The sequence below is a fragment of the Loxodonta africana genome, chromosome X (assembly GCF_030014295.1).
Source record: "Loxodonta africana isolate mLoxAfr1 chromosome X, mLoxAfr1.hap2, whole genome shotgun sequence".
NCBI classification, from domain to species: domain Eukaryota; kingdom Metazoa; phylum Chordata; class Mammalia; order Proboscidea; family Elephantidae; genus Loxodonta; species Loxodonta africana.
The window spans coordinates 57161703-57178114 of record NC_087369.1 but is presented as its reverse complement, the minus strand read 5'-3'; the positions used below and the strand labels follow the sequence as shown (position 1 = coordinate 57178114).

Sequence of the window (16412 nt, the reverse complement as noted above, 5' to 3'; positions counted from 1 at the left end):
AGTGTGTGACTATACCATAAGCCTGGATTCTGAGTGTGGTGATGAGTCTGTGTGTTCCGTCTGTCAGCCTCTATTCCCGATGTAGGGCTGTAAGTCTGTACAAATTAGGCTGTGTTTGTTTGCGCCTCTTTGGGTGATGGCAAGTCTGCCCCTATGGTCTCTCTCTGAGCTTCTTCATGGTGCTGTGATGGTGCCTGTTGTGTAGCTGTGATCCCTGAGCAGGAATCTTTCTCTTGCTGTGGGACAGTAAATGCCCCATCTCTCCCTCCTCCAATGCCGGGTGGGACGAGGGCATCTAGGCTGGCTTTGAAGACCCAGCCAGCTCCTGGCCTTTCCGGGAGTTCTGCGCACACTGTGGGGGAGTGGGTAGGCGGGTGTCGGGGCCTGAACAGAGGCCTCTTGTCCACCTGGGCTTCAAACAGCCCAGCCAATTTGGGCCCTGTCCCAAGTCCACCCTGCCTGCCTACCTGCAGGGGACATAGGCCTTGTCTGGGACAGACATGCCTATCATGTGCCTGGATAGCATGGACAGAGAGGCAGTGGAGTTCCTCAGTTAGGGTCTGGACAGGCCCTGCCGCATGCCTGGGCTGGAGGCCAGGATCTCTGGGCACCTACTTTGCAGACAGGGTACATCCACACTCCTTACCTGACCACGAATGTCCTCCCTGTCTCCATCCCAGGATTTAAGGTCTGTCCGAGGCCTGCCCATAGTTGCCTGGCTGTGTCTGCCTCTGCACCTGCTCCACTGCTGTCCCTAGGCCTTTGCATCCTTCCTGCCTGCTCCCCTGCCTGAATCTGACTTTCTCTGCTTGTTGTCATCCGCCCCTCTGGGTGTCTCTCTGCCTCAGCCACTCCCATTTCTCCTCTTATCTCTCTGGGCTGGTGTGTTTGTTCCCAGCCTCTGTGTGGGGTTATGTCTGGCCATGTCCACCTGTTTATCTACCAGCTTGTGTTTCCTGGTTATTACTGGGCCTGACTGCCTGTCGCCTCCCTCCAGGTGTTTGTGTGAGCATATCCCCGTCCACCTGTCCGTTTCTGAATGTATGCATGTCTCTTTCTCCCGAGGACTGCTCCTCTGCCTGTCTATCGTGCCCCTCCTTCAGTCTTTCTGTTCCCTCTGTGGTCTGTTTGCCCTTGTGCTGTTTTTCCTGCCTGCCGGCCCCATCTCTATTTGTGACTGCTTGTTTCTCTAACTCTCTCTCTCTGTTTCCTCCTCTCTGCATCTCTTCCTTTTATCTGTCCCGATGTCTGTCTGACCCTGGGTCTGTTCCCTCTGCCTGCCAGTCTCTCTTTCTCTCTAGATGTAGATCTACTCCCTCAATCTTTCTGTTTATCTTTCCCTCTACCCCCACCAAGACACACACAAATCTTTGTCTCCCTCCACGTGGGTCCAGATGGGGGGGGGCTCCTGAATTCCCCTCCCCCATTACTCCCATCCCCCACCTAAGGCCAGAAGGAGGGAAACTGAAATAAAATGAAAACTTCTTCCCAGAAAAACAAAAACAAAAAACCCACCGGCCTGATAGGGCGCAGGGAGCGGTGATTAGCCTCCTAGTAAGCACGGGCATTGCTGATTGGCTGTGGCACAGGCGTGGGCGGAGCGGATTGGCCACGGGGCTGCGGGGGCAGGACCCTGCCTGAGCCGGAGCCTTGCGGGCTGTGGGGTCCCTGAGCCCAAGTCTGAGGTGCTGCAGATTCTGGAGCTGAGAGGTGCAGGGAGGTGAGGAGGGGTCTCAGAGTGTAGGGGTGGGGTCCCTGGAGACCCCGAGGCATGAGTGGGGCTCCCGGGAGGGGGCACAGGGATTCCCTGGAGACATTTTTAGCGCAAATAGTGCCCTTTAATGGGGGTTTGGAGATACCTCATTCCCAGGAAGTGAGCTCAGGACTGGCGGGGCTTCTTCAGAGGCAGGCCATCCATAGGACAGAGCTCAAGGCTTGGATCGGGATTGCAGAGACACCTCCACCCTAGGAGACACATCAGGCCTGAGAGGGGGGTTTTGATGGAAGTCTCAGAGACAGCTTATTCCCAGGAGGGGAAATTAGTGATCAGGACAGGTTCCTAAGACACTCCAAGCCGGGGAAGGGTCTCAAGTCTGGTACTGTCGACGAAGATATTCCTGCCCAGGAGAGGAGTGTTTAAGACTTGACAGAGGTCCTAAAAAATATGTCTAGACCCTGGAAGGGGGATTAAATGGGGGTCCGTGAGTCACTTCTATCTTTGGAAGGGCTTAGGTTTGGAGAATTGTCTTTTGACCTCCAGTGAGGATATCCAGAGTTGTGGCAGAGAGGAGTTTGGGGCTTCTGGGGCTGGGGTCCCATGGCTGAGGGTTCATGGCCTGTCTCCTACCCCCAGCCCCTTCTACAGGTTGCATCAGTTCTGGTCTCAGGTTAAAACCAGGCTGGGAGGAGGGGGATGAGGGGACGCTAAAAGGGGTGGGGCAGCCCGGGCAACACCTGTCCCTGCTAGGAGTGAGCAGCCTGGCCATGTGGTGAGGGTGGAGGGGAGGGGTGTGGGGGATCCGGGAAAGAAAGAGCGAGTCCTGGGCTTGGGAGGAGAGGCTATCCTAGCACCAGATGCCCATCTCATCTGCTGTGGGGTGGGTCTCTCTTTCCTCCCTACTATCTCTGCTGCCCATTTTTCTCCATGTCTCTCCGACTCTCTGAGTAACTGTTGTCATCTCTCCCTCTCTGATTCCCTTCTCTTTCTCTCTCCTATCTCTGTCTGCCTCCCGTTCTTGTCTCCAGCTCTCTCTATTTATCTCCATGTCTCTATCCCTCTCTGTTCCTGTTCTCATCTCGTCTCTGTCTTTTTGTCTCTCTGTCTCTATCTGACACCCTCCCCCCTATTCCTAGCTTTCCTCACTTTGCAGTCGTCCTGCTCCATCTCTGATCCCCCCACCCAATTTTTCCACCCACAGGATGGAACTGCAATATCCAAAGATGAATGGAGCTCTCCCTGCAGGTGCTGTTTTGACTGGGCACCTCCCTCCAATTATCTAAACAGATCCCACTCTCCTTTGAGCTTGGCTCCAATGGTGTAGCTATTTGGCTGATTCTGTTACTATTTCAGTCTTTCTCTGGCAGTGGCTTCTTCTAGGTGTTCAACAAACCTTGTGCTGTTCAAACAACCACACGTATGTTTCTGATATTTTGTCTGACTGTGCATTGTTGCCTGTCTTCCAGATCATCAAACTGTTGTTCTACCTGTCAGACATGCCAGGATCATGACTCTCACTCTGTCTTTGTCTGGTACCTTGTGTTGGACCATGTGAGTCTGACTCTGAGTGGTTGACCATCTGATGACATGTCCATTTGTAAGTCTGACAGTATAATTTTGTCTGACCGTGCATATGTTTTCAGCTGTATCACACTGACAGTATCTGAATGACAGTCTGATCATTAGTCTGACTGTTTCTGTCAATCCTATTGTGCCATTTGTCACTATAACCACCTGAATGACTTCTCACAGCTGAGGCGTTGGTTCATCTATCCTTACTGCAGGCAAAAATCTGTCCAGCTGCTTCTCTGAGTGTCTGTTTGACAGTCACTTCTTTGGCTGGAAGTTAGTTACTATGTCTGCCTGTCTTCCTAGGGACTGGTTCTTGAAGGGAAACCTCCTTCTCATCATCGTCAGTGTGTTCATCATCCTTCCGCTGGCTCTCATGAAACACTTGGGTAAGAGGCTTTGTGGGTTTGTTTTTGGATAGCAAGGTTAGAGAGGGAGAACCAGACTAAGAAAATTCCATTCTCAAGGGCTGAACTTGTTTTAACAGATGAGTAGGAGTTTGCTATGGAAGGGTAAAAGTTTGTGCAAAGGTGTAGTATTAAAGATTCCTATGTTCTCTCATGTGATAGGGGTGAGGGGGACTTGAAGGCCAGACCGGGGGTTGGAGTTTGATTTCTGAGGCTCTGTGTATTGCCCTTTGTAGTCTACCTGGGGTATACCAGTGGTCTTTCTCTGACCTGCATGCTGTTTTTCCTCATTTCGGTGAGTCTGAGAGAGAAGGACGTGAGCAAATTGGGAGACTTTGGGACATAGCCTACCCCGTGGCCTTGCCCTCCCGCCCCATCCTGCTAGGTCATCTATAAGAAATTCCAGCTTGGCTGTGCTGTGGGCTGCAAAGAAACAGCAATGCAGAGTGAGGCTCCACTGGGCCACCACACCCAGGGCCTCAACAGAAGCTGTGAGGCCCAGATGTTCACAGTTGACTCATAGGTGGGCGTGCAGGTGTGTAGGAGCTTGCACCATACTCAGGCCCTCCAGCCCTGTCACACAGAGCACCTTGCTCAGTGTGGAGCCAGTATTGGACATTTGGCGCTTCCATGTGTCTGATATGGAGGACACTGGCAGGGCCAGGGGGGTGGGGAGGAGGGCACGGACCGCTGTGGGCTCTAATCCCATGTACTCACACTGTTCCCCCAGATGTCCTAAACAGTGCCCATCATGGCTTTTGCCTTCGTCTGCCACCCTGAGGTGCTGCCCATCTACACCAAGCTCTGCCAGTGAGTGGGCAGGAGAGTGAGCATGCATGATGGGCCACAGGCAGGGTGACAGCCGTAATGTTTGGTTGTGCAAAGGGAGGGATTTGGGGTGTCCAAGAGACCTTAGGGGACTCAGAACAGTGACTGTTTACTGACTGGGGCTTAAGTGTTCTACATCTTAACATTCAGTACAAGTGTGTCTGGACAGAGTGGGAAAGCGGAGATGATCAGATGGAGGGGGAGGTATGGATTGATGGGTGGAAGGCATATGTGGTTAGATGGAAGGGAGAAGCAGTGACTGTCATTTGGAGGCGAGAAGCAGAGATGGTCAGACAGAGGGAATGGACAAAGGTTATCATATGGAGTGAAATATGAATGGACAGAGGGGAGGCTTGGATAGTCACACAGGAGAGGCAGAGATGGCCATCCCATTGTGTATCAGCTGAATGTCAGCTCTGGGAGGGGAGGCGCTGAGGGGTGGGAGTAGCTTTGAGGGGTCTGGGCCAAGTTTAGGGGCTTGGGCATGAAAATTCCATGACCTCAGGCCCTCCCAGCGCCGAATGCAGGCTATAGCCAGCGTGTCCACTGGGGCCATGTTCTGCACGTATGGGCTCACAGCAACCTTTGGATACCTCACCTTCTACAGTGAGTGGGGCTGGAGCCAGGGTTGGGTGGAAGCTGGGGTGGAGGACGGGCAGAGGGGTGGGGCAGGGGCCTTTGAGATCTTTTCCTCTATGCCTGGGGACCCATCAATTTCCAAAGGGAGGGTATGCATCATGCGTGTACATTTTGTCACCATTTATGTGTATGTATATGTTTCTGGGGCACTAGTCCTGGTGCTCCTGCCACATCCTGCATCCTATGTCTCATGTCCCATATCCCAGGCAGCGTCCAGCCAGAGATGCTGCACATGTACAGCCAGAAGGACCTGCTCATTCTCTCTGTGTACCTGGCCGTGCTGCTTGCAGTGACCCTCACTGTGCCAGTTGTGCTGTTCCCTGTGTGTGGGTGTGAGAGTGGGCCCATGGAGTAGAGGGACATGGGATGGATGGGTGGCGGATGTAGGCATAGATGTTTCGAGGGAAGGTGGAGATAGAAATGGATGGAGGAGGTAGGGATGGACAGACGAGAAATGCAGGGTTGTCTGATGGACAGGGAAGGAAAAAAATAGGTAGTAATACAAAAGAGGGACAATAAATAGCAGGTCAGGGTGGGAGGGACAGAGGTAGTTGGAGCAAGGGACAGATGAATGGCTAGACAGAAGGGGGAGGCAGGACTGGTCAGACAGAGGGTAGAGGCAGAAGTAGTGAGATGTAGGAGGGGCAAAGATCTCAGAAGAGGAGGTAAGGACAATTAGAGGAGGGAGGTAGAGGTAGTCAGATGGAGAGAAGCAGGGATCTCAGTGGAAGGACAAGTGATGGTCAGATATAGGGAGGCAGGGGTAGGCAGGTGGAGGATTAGGCAAGGATCTCAGACAGTCGGCAGAGGCACAGATGGATGATCAGACAGGGAAAGACATGAATCATCAGGGAGGGGAGGCAAGCACCTCATTCAGAAGGTGGAGGCGTACATGGATGGTCATACAGGGTGGAGACACAGATAGTCAGATGGAGGGGATTCCGGGATCTAAGACAGAGCTGGATGCTCAGAAAAGGGTGGTGTTAAAGGTGGATGATCACATGGAGGGGGAGGAGGCACTTGGGCCCTGATTGCTGTCCCTTCAACCCCTACTCTGGCCACAGATTCCCCGGGCTCTGCAGCAGCTGCTCTTCCCAAGCAAGGCTTTCAGCTGGCCACGGCATGTGGCCATAGCCCTGGTCCTGCTTGTATTGGTCAACGTCCTTGTCATCTGTGTGCCGACTGTCCAGGATATCTTCAGGGTTATTGGTAAGTACCCCCAACCCTAGTTCTAGATCTCACCTAATATGGGACCTGGCTTGTACCCCAGACCTGGGTTGACCCTTGCCCTTCCTTCTTGTTCTCCAGGTTCCACTTCAGCACCCAGCCTCATCTTCATTCTTCCTAGCATCTTCTACCTCCACATTGTACCCTCTGAGGTGGAGCCCTTCTGCTCCTGGCCCAAGGTCCAGGTGAGCATTCCAGGGGAGAGCTGGGGAAAGGGAGTATTCTGAAGAGGAGCACTTCAGGATGGCTGGAAACAGGGAACATTTTCAGGAGAGGGCTGGGGGAAAAGGGAGCACCCAGGAAGAGGCAGATGGTCTGGAAGAGTGGAGGAGATTGTCTTAGGAAGGGACAGAGCAGAGAGAGCACCAGTGGGGTCTGGAAAGACAGAGGGAGAACTCCAGAAAGGACTGACTCTGAGTAGGACTGTACATAGAAGGAGCATTCTCGAGATGGATGGGAAGAAGGTCAGGAGCACTTTTAAGAGGGAGAATGGAGGAGAGCACTCCTTGGAGGATTCAGGGAAGATGGAAGGAGAAATCTCAGGAAGGGCTGGCTTTAAGGAAGAAGAGGGCACATTAAGGAGGGTCAGAAATGGATGGAGCACTCCCTAGAGGGGACGGAGGGCTTGAGGAACACTCTCAGGAGGAGCTCAAGTGAGGAGGCCCAACCAGCCCCATCTTCTTCCCCTCTTGCCCACAGGCCCTGTGTTTTGGTGCCCTGGGGATCCTCTTCATGGTTATCAGTCTGGGCTTTTTGTTTGCCAACTGGGCCACAGGCCAGAGCCGTGTGTCTGGACACTGACCATGCCCTGCCCCGCCCGGGGACCCCTGCGCATGTGCATGTGGAAGCGAATGGGATGCTCTCCCAGCTTCCTCCTGCCTGGTATGTGGAGGTGGCTGTTGGAGGTGGCAGGCTGCCGAGTGGTCCATTTCTATCCTCTCCAGGGATCATGGCCTTAATTCCAACTTTCCAGGAGGAGGAAGAGGTCAGGTTCTTGGAGCCCCCTGGCCAGCCCAGTCCTATGGGCCTCCTCTTGGCAGAAACTGTTTGTCAGGATCACCCTTGGGCTAAAAGGGAAGAATAAAGGTGCTAAATTCTAACTCTGGCTTCAGAATTCTGATCTCTTTTTAAGACTTGGGGGAACTCGCCTAGGTCCAGGCAGGGGTAAACTGAGGCCCTGAGAGTAGGACTGTACCTACTCTCACATGTTCACTCATTTCTCATTCCTTCAGTAACTTGCTACTCAACTTATTGTTCTACTCACTTGCTCACTCAGGAAACATTTATCTATAACATACTGGGTATCAGGTACTGTTTTAGGTGCTGGGGATAAAGCTGTGAACCAAGCAAACAGTAATCGCCTGGAGTTGATGTTCTAGCAGAGTCTGCAAATCATGGCCTGCAGGCCAAATCCAGCCTGCTGCCTATGTCTGTATGGCCTGTTAGCTAAGAATGGTTTTCACGTTTTTAAATGGTTGAAAAAAACCAAAACAAGAGTAATATTTTGTGACACTTGCAAATTATGTGAAATTCAAATTTCAGTGTACATAAATAAAGTTTTATTGGAACAGAGTAATGCTTGTTTGTTGTGACAACAGTAGAGCTGAGGAGTAGCCACAGAGACCATATGGCCTGCAAAGCCTAAGCTATTTACTATCTGGCCCATATCAGAGAAAGTTTCTGACCCATGGTTTGGTAGAAGTTACAGGAAAAGAAATAAATCATTTGTGATAAAGATGAACAGTATGAGGAAAATGAGCAGTGTGAGAATGGCATGTCAGAGAGGCCTCACTGAGGAGGGGCAGGAAGCTGGGTCCTAGACTGACCAGAAGGAGCAAGCCCCATGGCTATCTGGGCAAAGGGTGTTTCAGGCAGAGGGAACAGCAAGTGCAAAGATCCTGATGTAGGAACGAGTATGGGAGGTTCAAGAAAAAGTAAGGAGAAGGTCAGTGTGGCCATTTTTCACACCCACTGGCATTGTAGGTGTGATGGTTAAGATTGTGTGTCAACTTGGCTGGGCCATGATTCTCAGTGTTGATATGTGATCACTCCCATGATGGGATCTGCTGTGAGTAGCTAATCAATTGAAGGGAGCTTCCTTGGGTGTGTGGCCTGCATCCGAATATAAGCAGATGTTCTGGCTTTTTGCTTGCTTTGGATCCTGCAGCTGCCTCCTGTTCATCTGGCCTCCAGTTCTTGGGACTTGAACTATCAGCTTATCTGCCAATCTTGGGATTCATTGATCTTCACAGCCTGTGAGCAGAGCCCTGCTCTCCGACCTGCCTATCTTCGGTTTGTCAGCCCCTGAAGCTACGTGAATCAGGAGAAGCCTTGTGATCTTGTCTGCCAGTCTTGGGATTTGTTGATACAACCTGTGAGCAAGAGCCCTGCTTTCTGACCTGCTGATCTTGGGTTTGCCAGCTCTTGCAGCTATGTGAATCGAGAGAAGCCTCTATCCTAATCCACGGATTTGGGACATTCCGACTCTACAATCGCTTTAGCCATTTCTTTGATTTAAACCTCTCTCTCTCTCTCTCTATTTATATGCTTTACTGGTTTTGCTTCTCTAGAGAACCCAGCCTAAGACATTTGGTACCGAGAGTTGTTCTAGAGAAACAAAATTGTAAGAATGAGTTTTCTAAATTGGTTCTTCTCAAGTCTGGCTAGTCTTAGAGATGTTGATGACTCTGTTTCCAGCAGTAAGGAGGGCACTGCTAATCCATGGCATGAGGTGACAATACAAATATGCAAAATATCACCAGCAATAGATCAGGTATTGGTAAAGGTGAGGCTCTTGGTGAACACGTGTGATACCTTTCTACAGTTTTGTCAGAATGCGAAGTATAAGGAAGCTGGTTGGTTGGTCCTACTTTCGCTAGACAGACTGGTGAAAGAGATGCATTCGGGGCTTCAGAGTCAAAGCTCAAGAACTGCATAAATGACCTCAAGGTTTCCACCTGTGCTTTGAAAGAAAGCCTTATTTCCTGTAGTAATAGAGCTGATATTGCCTCAAATATTTTAAGAGTGGCAAGAGTGGCCGAATTACACCACCAGCTCAATTGCCAACCTCAAGAGGTGTCTGAAGTTAAAGTGAGGGCATTGATTGGGAAGAAATGGGATCCTGAAACTTGGGATGGGGACTTATGGGCAGATAATAAGACACTGAGCCCCTAAATTCTGTGGAATCACTCCTGCCAGCAGAATCACTCCCATCTGAAGAGATTACTTCATGTTTGTCTGCTAAACCACCCTGCCCAGAAAAACCATTAGCCCCTCCACTCCCATCTAATGAGATGCCCTAGCCCAGTTGCCTCTTAAGGATCCCTTGCCTGAATTATTCCCTGGGGCATCGCCTGAGGCACATGCTTTACAAGATGATGCTGAATGTTCTCAAAACAATTCCATGCTACCGATTCTGGCTTCTAGACATATAACTAGATTTACGTCCCAGCGAGCTCCAGAAGGTGAAGTACAAAGTGTGACCCAGGAGGAGGTATGCTACACTCCAAAAGAACTGCTTGATGTTTCTAAAATGTACAAACAGAAACCTGGGGAATACGTGTGGGAGTGGCTATTAAGGGTGTGGGATAATGGTGCAAGGAACATAAAGATGGATCAGTCAGAGTTTATTGATATGGGTCCATTAAGCACAGATTCTTCATTCAGTGTTTCAGCTCGAGAAGTTAGGAAAGGATCTAATATTTTTTTGGTTGGGTTGCTGAAGCATAGATTACGAGGTGGACTACACTAAATCAAGTTGAAGTATCAGACCTGCCTTGGTATACTGTAGAAGAAGGTATCCAAAGGCTTAGGGAAATTGGCATGCTAGAGTGGATTTATCAGGTTAGACCCATGGATCCACACATGGAATGCTCAGAGGACACACCTTTTACCACAACTGTGAGGAACAAATTTGCGAAGGGAGCTCCAGCATCCTTGAAGACTGCTGTGATTGCTATTTTATGTAAGTCAGATTTGACAGTGGCAACTGCCCTAACTGAATTAAGACACCTAACTACAGTGGGGCTGATTGGACCCCGTGGTGGTAGGGGCCAAGTGGCGGCACTCAATCGACAAAGACAAGGTGGGCGTGGTTACAGTAATGGACAGCAGAGTCAAAGCAGTAATCAGAATAGCCTGGACTGGTATGGACTTATGGCATTGGCTACTTAGTCATGGCATCCCTAGGAGTGAAATATAGGAAATCTACTAAATATTTACTTGATCTGTACAAACAGATGAATTCTAGGTCAGGTAAACAGCAGTCTAACTTGAATTGCCAGAACAGAAAGTCACGGCCCCTCAACCAATTCCTAGACCTGAGTGAGTTTAAAGACCCACAACCCCTTGAATGAAGGGGAGGCTGGGTCCCCTTGAGGAGGGACTCCAACACACTGCCAAAAATTTTTTTACTGTTATTCTCTCTCCCAGCCTTCCCCAAAGGGATTTTTTATGAGAGTGACTGTTCATTGGGGAAAAGGAAATAATCAGACTTCAGGGATTACTGGATACTGGCTCTGAACTGGCACTAATTCCAGGAGCCCCAAAACGTCACTGTGGCCCACCAGTCAGAGTGGGGGCATATGGAGGTCAAGTTACTAATGAAGCTTTGGCTCATGTCCATCCCACAGTAGGTCCAGTGGGTCCCTGAACCCATCCTGTAGTGATTTCCCCAGTTCCAGAATGCATAATAGGAATGGATATACTCAGCAAGTGGCAGAACCCCCACACTGGATGCCTGACAAATGGAGTAAGGGCTATTATAGTAGGAAAATCCAAGTAGAGGCCATTAGAACTGCCCCTACCTTGGAAAATAGTAAACCAAAAGCAGTACTGCATTCCTGGAGGGATTGCAGAGATTACTGCCACCAACAAGGACTTGGAGGATGCAGGGGTGGTGATTCCCACCACATCCCCATTCACCTCGTCTATTTGGCCTGTGCAAAAAACAGATGGATCTTGGAGAATGGCAGTAGATCATAGAAAAATTAACAAGGTGGTGACTCCAATTGCAGATGTAGTTTCATTGCTTGAGCAAATTAATACATCTCTTGGTACCTGGTATGCAGCTATCGACCTGGCTAATGCCTTTTACTCCATACCTGTTTTGAAGGACCATCAGAAGCAGTTTGCCTTCAGCTGGCAAGGTCAGCAATACACCTTCAGGTGCCTATCTGAGGGCTACATCAACTCTCCAGCCCTATGTCCTCAGGGATCTTGATTGCCTTTCCCTTCCGCAAGGTGTCCATTACATTGATGACATTATGCTGATTGGACCTAGTAAGGAAGAAGTGTCAATAACTCTGGACTTAGTGATAAAACATTTGCATGCTTGAGGGTGTGAAATTAACCCCACAAAAATTCAGGAACCTTCCACCTCAGTGAAATTTCTAGGGGTCAGAGGTGGGGGGCATGTCAAGATATTCCTTCTAAAGTGAGTGATAAGTTATTACATCTGGCTGCTCCCGCAACTAAAAAGGAGGCACAATGCCTGGTGGGCCTCTTTGGGTTTTAGAGTCAACATATTCCTCATTTGGGTGTGCTACTCCAGCCTGTTTATCAAGTGACTTGAAAAGCTGCTAGTTTTGAGTGGGGCGCAGAACAAGAGAAGGCTCTGCAACAGGTTCAGGCTGCTTTGCAAGCCACTCTTCCACTTGGGCCATAGGATCCAGCTGATCCAATGGTGTTTTTGAAGTGTCCGTGGCAGATAGAGATGCTGTTTGGAGTCTTTGACAGGCCTCTATTGGTGAATCACAGCACAGACCCTTAGGATTTTGGAGCAAAGCCCTGCCATCCTCTGCAGATAACTACTCTCCTTTTGAGAAACAGCTTTTGGCTTGTTACTGGGCCTTAATAGAGACTGAACACTTAACTATGGGACACCAAGTCACCATGCGGCTTGAGCTGCCCATCAGGAACTAGGTGTTGTCTGACCCACAGAATCATAAAGTTGGATGTGCACGGCAGCACTTCATCATTAAATGGAAGTGGTATAGATGAGATCAGGCCCAAGCAGGACCTGAAGGCACAAGTAAGTTGCATGAGGAAGTGGCCCAAATGCCCATGGTCTCCATTTCTGTCACATTACCTTCCATCTCCTAGTCTGCACCTATGGCCTTATGTGGAATTCCTTATGATCAGCTGACTGAAGTAGAGAGAACTTGTGCCTTGTTTACAGATGGTTCGGCACAATATGCAGGCACCACTCAAAAGTGGACAGCGGCAGCACTACAGCCCCTTTCTGGGACCTCCCTGAAGGACAATGATGAAGGAAATCCTCCCAATGGGCAGAAGTTCAAGCAGTGCACCTGGCTGTTTACTTTGCTTGGAAGGAGAAATGGCCAGATGTACAATTGCATACTGATTCATGGGCTGTGGCCAATGGTTTGGCTGGATGGTCAGGGACTTGGAAGGAGCACGATTGGAACATTGGAGACAAGGATTTATGGGGAAGAGGTATGTGGATAGGCTTCTCTGAATGGGCCAAAGAAGGGAAGATATCTGTGTCTCATGTGAATGCTCGCCAAAGGGTGGCCTCAGCAGAGGGTGATTTTAACAATCAAGTGGGTAGGATGACGCTTTCTGTGGAAACCAGTCATCCTCTTTCCCCAGCTACTCCCATTTCTCAGTGGGATCATAAACAAAGTGCCCATGGTGGCAGGGATGGAGGTTATCCATGGGCCCAGCAACATGAACTTCAATTCACCAAGGCTGACTTGGTTACAGCCACTGCTAAATGCCCAATCTGCCAGCATCAGAGACCAACACTGAGTCTCCGAAATGGCATTATCTCTTGAGGTAATCAGTGAGCAACCTGGTGGCAAGTTGATTACATTGGACCACTTCCATCATGGAAAGGGCAGCGTTTTGTCCTTATTGGAAGACACTTAATCTGTATATGGATTTGCCTTCCCTGCACACAATGCTTCTGCCAAAACCACCATCCGTGGACTTACAGAATGCCTTATCCACTATCGTGGTATCCCACACAGCATTGCTTCTGATAAAGGGATTCACTTCACAGCAAATGAAGTGTGGCAGTGGGCCCATGCTCATGGAATTCACTGGTCTTAGCATGTTCCCCATCGTCCTGAGACAGCTGTCTTGATAGAACGATGATATGACCTTCTACAGACACAATTAAGGCACCAGCTAGGTGGCAATACCCTGCAGGGTTGGGGCAGTGCTCTCCAGGAGGCTGTATATGCTCTAAACCAGCATCCAATATATGGTGGTCTTTCTCCCATAGCCAAGATTCATGGGTCCAGGAATCAAGGGGTGGAAATGGGAATGGCACCACTCACTATTATCTGTAGTGATCCACTTGCAAGATTTTTGCTTCCAGTCCCCATGACCTTTTGCTCTACAGGTCTAGAGGCTTAGTTCCAAAGGGAGGAATGCTCCCACCTGGAGACACATCACTGAATGCCACCTGGGCACTTTGGGCTCCTTATGCTTCTGGATCAACAGGCAAAGAAAGGAGTTACCATACTGGCTGGTGATTGATCCTGATTACCAAGAGGAAATCAGATTGATTTTACATAATGGAGGTAAAGAAGAGTATGTCTGGAATGCAGGAGATCCCTTAGGGCGTCTGTTAGTACTACCATGCTCTGTGATTAAAGTCAATGGAAAACTACAGCAACCCAATTCTGGCAAGACTACTAATGGCTCAGACCCTTCAGGAATGAAGGTGTGGGTCAACCCACCTGGTAAAGAACCACGACCAGCTGAGGTGCTTGCTGAGGGCAAAGGGAATACGGAATGGGTGGTGGGAGAAGATAGTTCTAAATATCAGTTACATCCATGTGACCAGTTGCAGAAACAAGGACTGTAATTGTTATGAGTATTTCTGCTTTGTATGTGTGCATCAAATATTTTTGTTTTCTTCACTTATAAGATGTATATGGGGCTAGTGCCTTTTCAGTTGTACATGTGTTAGTTGAATCATGTTAGCTGCAAGTATGACTTTGTAATTGTCTTTATTCACGGATTATGTATGGTTTGGGGAGATGTGTACTGGTGCCAATTTGACAAGAGGTGGAGTGTGGTGGTTAAGATTGTGTGTCAACATGGCTGGGCCATGGTTGGGATCTGCTGTGCGTAGCCAATCAGTTGAAAGGGAGTTTCCTTGGGGGTGTGGCCTGCATCAAATGTAAGTGAATGTTCTCGCTTTTGCCCTCCCTGGAAACTGCGGCTGCCTTCTGTTCCTCTGATCTCCAGTTCTTGGTATTTGAACTAGCAGCTTAACTGCTGATCTTGGGATTCGTCGATCTTCACAGCCTGTGAGCAAGAGTCCTGCTCTCCGACCTGCCGATCTTGGGTTCACCAGCCCCTGCAGCTATGTGAATCAGGAGAAGCCTTGTGGTCTTGCCTGCTGATCTTGGGATTCGTCAATCTTCACAGCCTGTGAACAAGAGCCCTGCTCTCCAACCTGCCAATCTTGGGTTTGCCAGCCTCTGTGAGTACATGAATCAGGAGAAGCCTCTATCCTCATCCACGGACTTGGGACATTCCAGCCTCTACAATTGCATGAGCAGTTTCATTGGTATAAATCTTTCTCTCTCTATATATTTATACACTTTAGTGGTTTTTCTCCTCTAGAGAACCCAACCTAAGACAACTACCCAAAGCAATATATAGATATAATGCAATTCTGAACCAAATCCCAAAAGAATTCTTCACCAAGATGGAAAAACTAACTTTATATGAAAGTGAAAGAGGCCCTGGGTAACTAAAGCATTATTGAAAAAGAAAAACAAAGCAGGAGGACTCACAGTACCTGATCTTGGAACCTACTATACAGCCACAGTAGTCAATATAGCCAGGTACTGGTACAACAACAGACATATAGACCGATGAAACAGAATTGAGAGCCCAGATGTAAATCAATTCACCTATGGACAGCTGATCTTCAACAAAGGACCAAAGTTTATTGAATGGGAAAGAGACTTCTTCAACAAATGGTGCTGGCAAAATTGTATATCTATCTGCAGAAAAATGAAACAGGACCCATACCTCACACCATACATAAAAACTAACTCAAAATAGGTCAAAGACCTAAACATAAAACCTACAACTATAAAGACTATTGAGGAAAAATTAGGAACAACCCTAGGGATCCTAATATATGGTATAAATAGATTACCAAACATAACTAAAAATTGCACACACAGAGGGTGATGAACTAGATAAGTGGAACTTCCTAAAAACTAAACACTTATGCTCAACAAAAGACTTCTCCAAGAGTAAAAAGAGAACCTACAGATTGGGAAGAAATTTTTGGCTATGACATGTCTGACAAGGGTCTAATTTCTAAAATTTATAGGAAACTTCAACACCTCAACAACAATGACAAATAAGACAAATAACCCAATTAAAAAGGGGGCAAAAGATATGAACAGATACTTCACCAAAGAAGACTTTCAGGCTGCTAATAAACATATAAAGAAATGCTCACAATCACTAGCAATTAAAAAAAAATTAGAGGGATGCAAATCAAAACTACAATGAGATATCATGTCACTCTGACATTACTGATTGTCTTAGTTATCTAGTGCAGCTATACACAGAAATACCACAAGTGGGTGGCTTTAACAAACAAATTTATTCTCTCACAGTCTAGGAGGCTAGAAGTCTGAATTCAGGGTGCCAGCTCCAGGGGAAGGCTTTCTCTGCCTGTCAGCTCTGGGGGAAGGTCCTTGTCATCAATCTTCCCCCTGGTCTAGGAGCTTCTCCATGCAGGAACCCTGGGTCCAAAGGATGCACTCTACTCCCTGTGCTGCTTTCTTGGTGGTATGTTGTCCCCGTGTCTCTCTGCTCAGTTCTCTTTTATATCTCAAAAGAGATTGATTTAAGATACAATCTAATCTTGTAGATTGAGTCTTGCCTCGTTAACATAACTGCCGCTAATCCCACCTCATTAACGTCGCAGAGGTAGGATTTACAACACATAGGAAAATCACATCAGATGACAAAATGGTGGACAATCACACAGTACTGGGAATCATGACCTAGCCAAATCG

At 48.6% G+C, this 16412-nt stretch overlaps 1 protein-coding gene across 1 annotated transcript; it reads left to right on the top strand.

The window, feature by feature from the left end:
* The first annotated feature begins 273 nt into the window (after nucleotides 1-273).
* On the top strand, nucleotides 274-8534 carry SLC38A5 (solute carrier family 38 member 5). The gene is given in 11 exon segments (XM_010597766.3): nucleotides 274-366; nucleotides 1590-1720; nucleotides 3593-3675; nucleotides 3930-3988; nucleotides 4079-4216; nucleotides 4424-4503; nucleotides 5027-5127; nucleotides 5367-5482; nucleotides 6225-6369; nucleotides 6469-6572; nucleotides 7087-8534. Coding segments are annotated over 11 exon segments (1152 nt in total). The 3' UTR covers nucleotides 7189-8534.
* Nucleotides 8535-16412: the final 7878 nt, after the last annotated feature.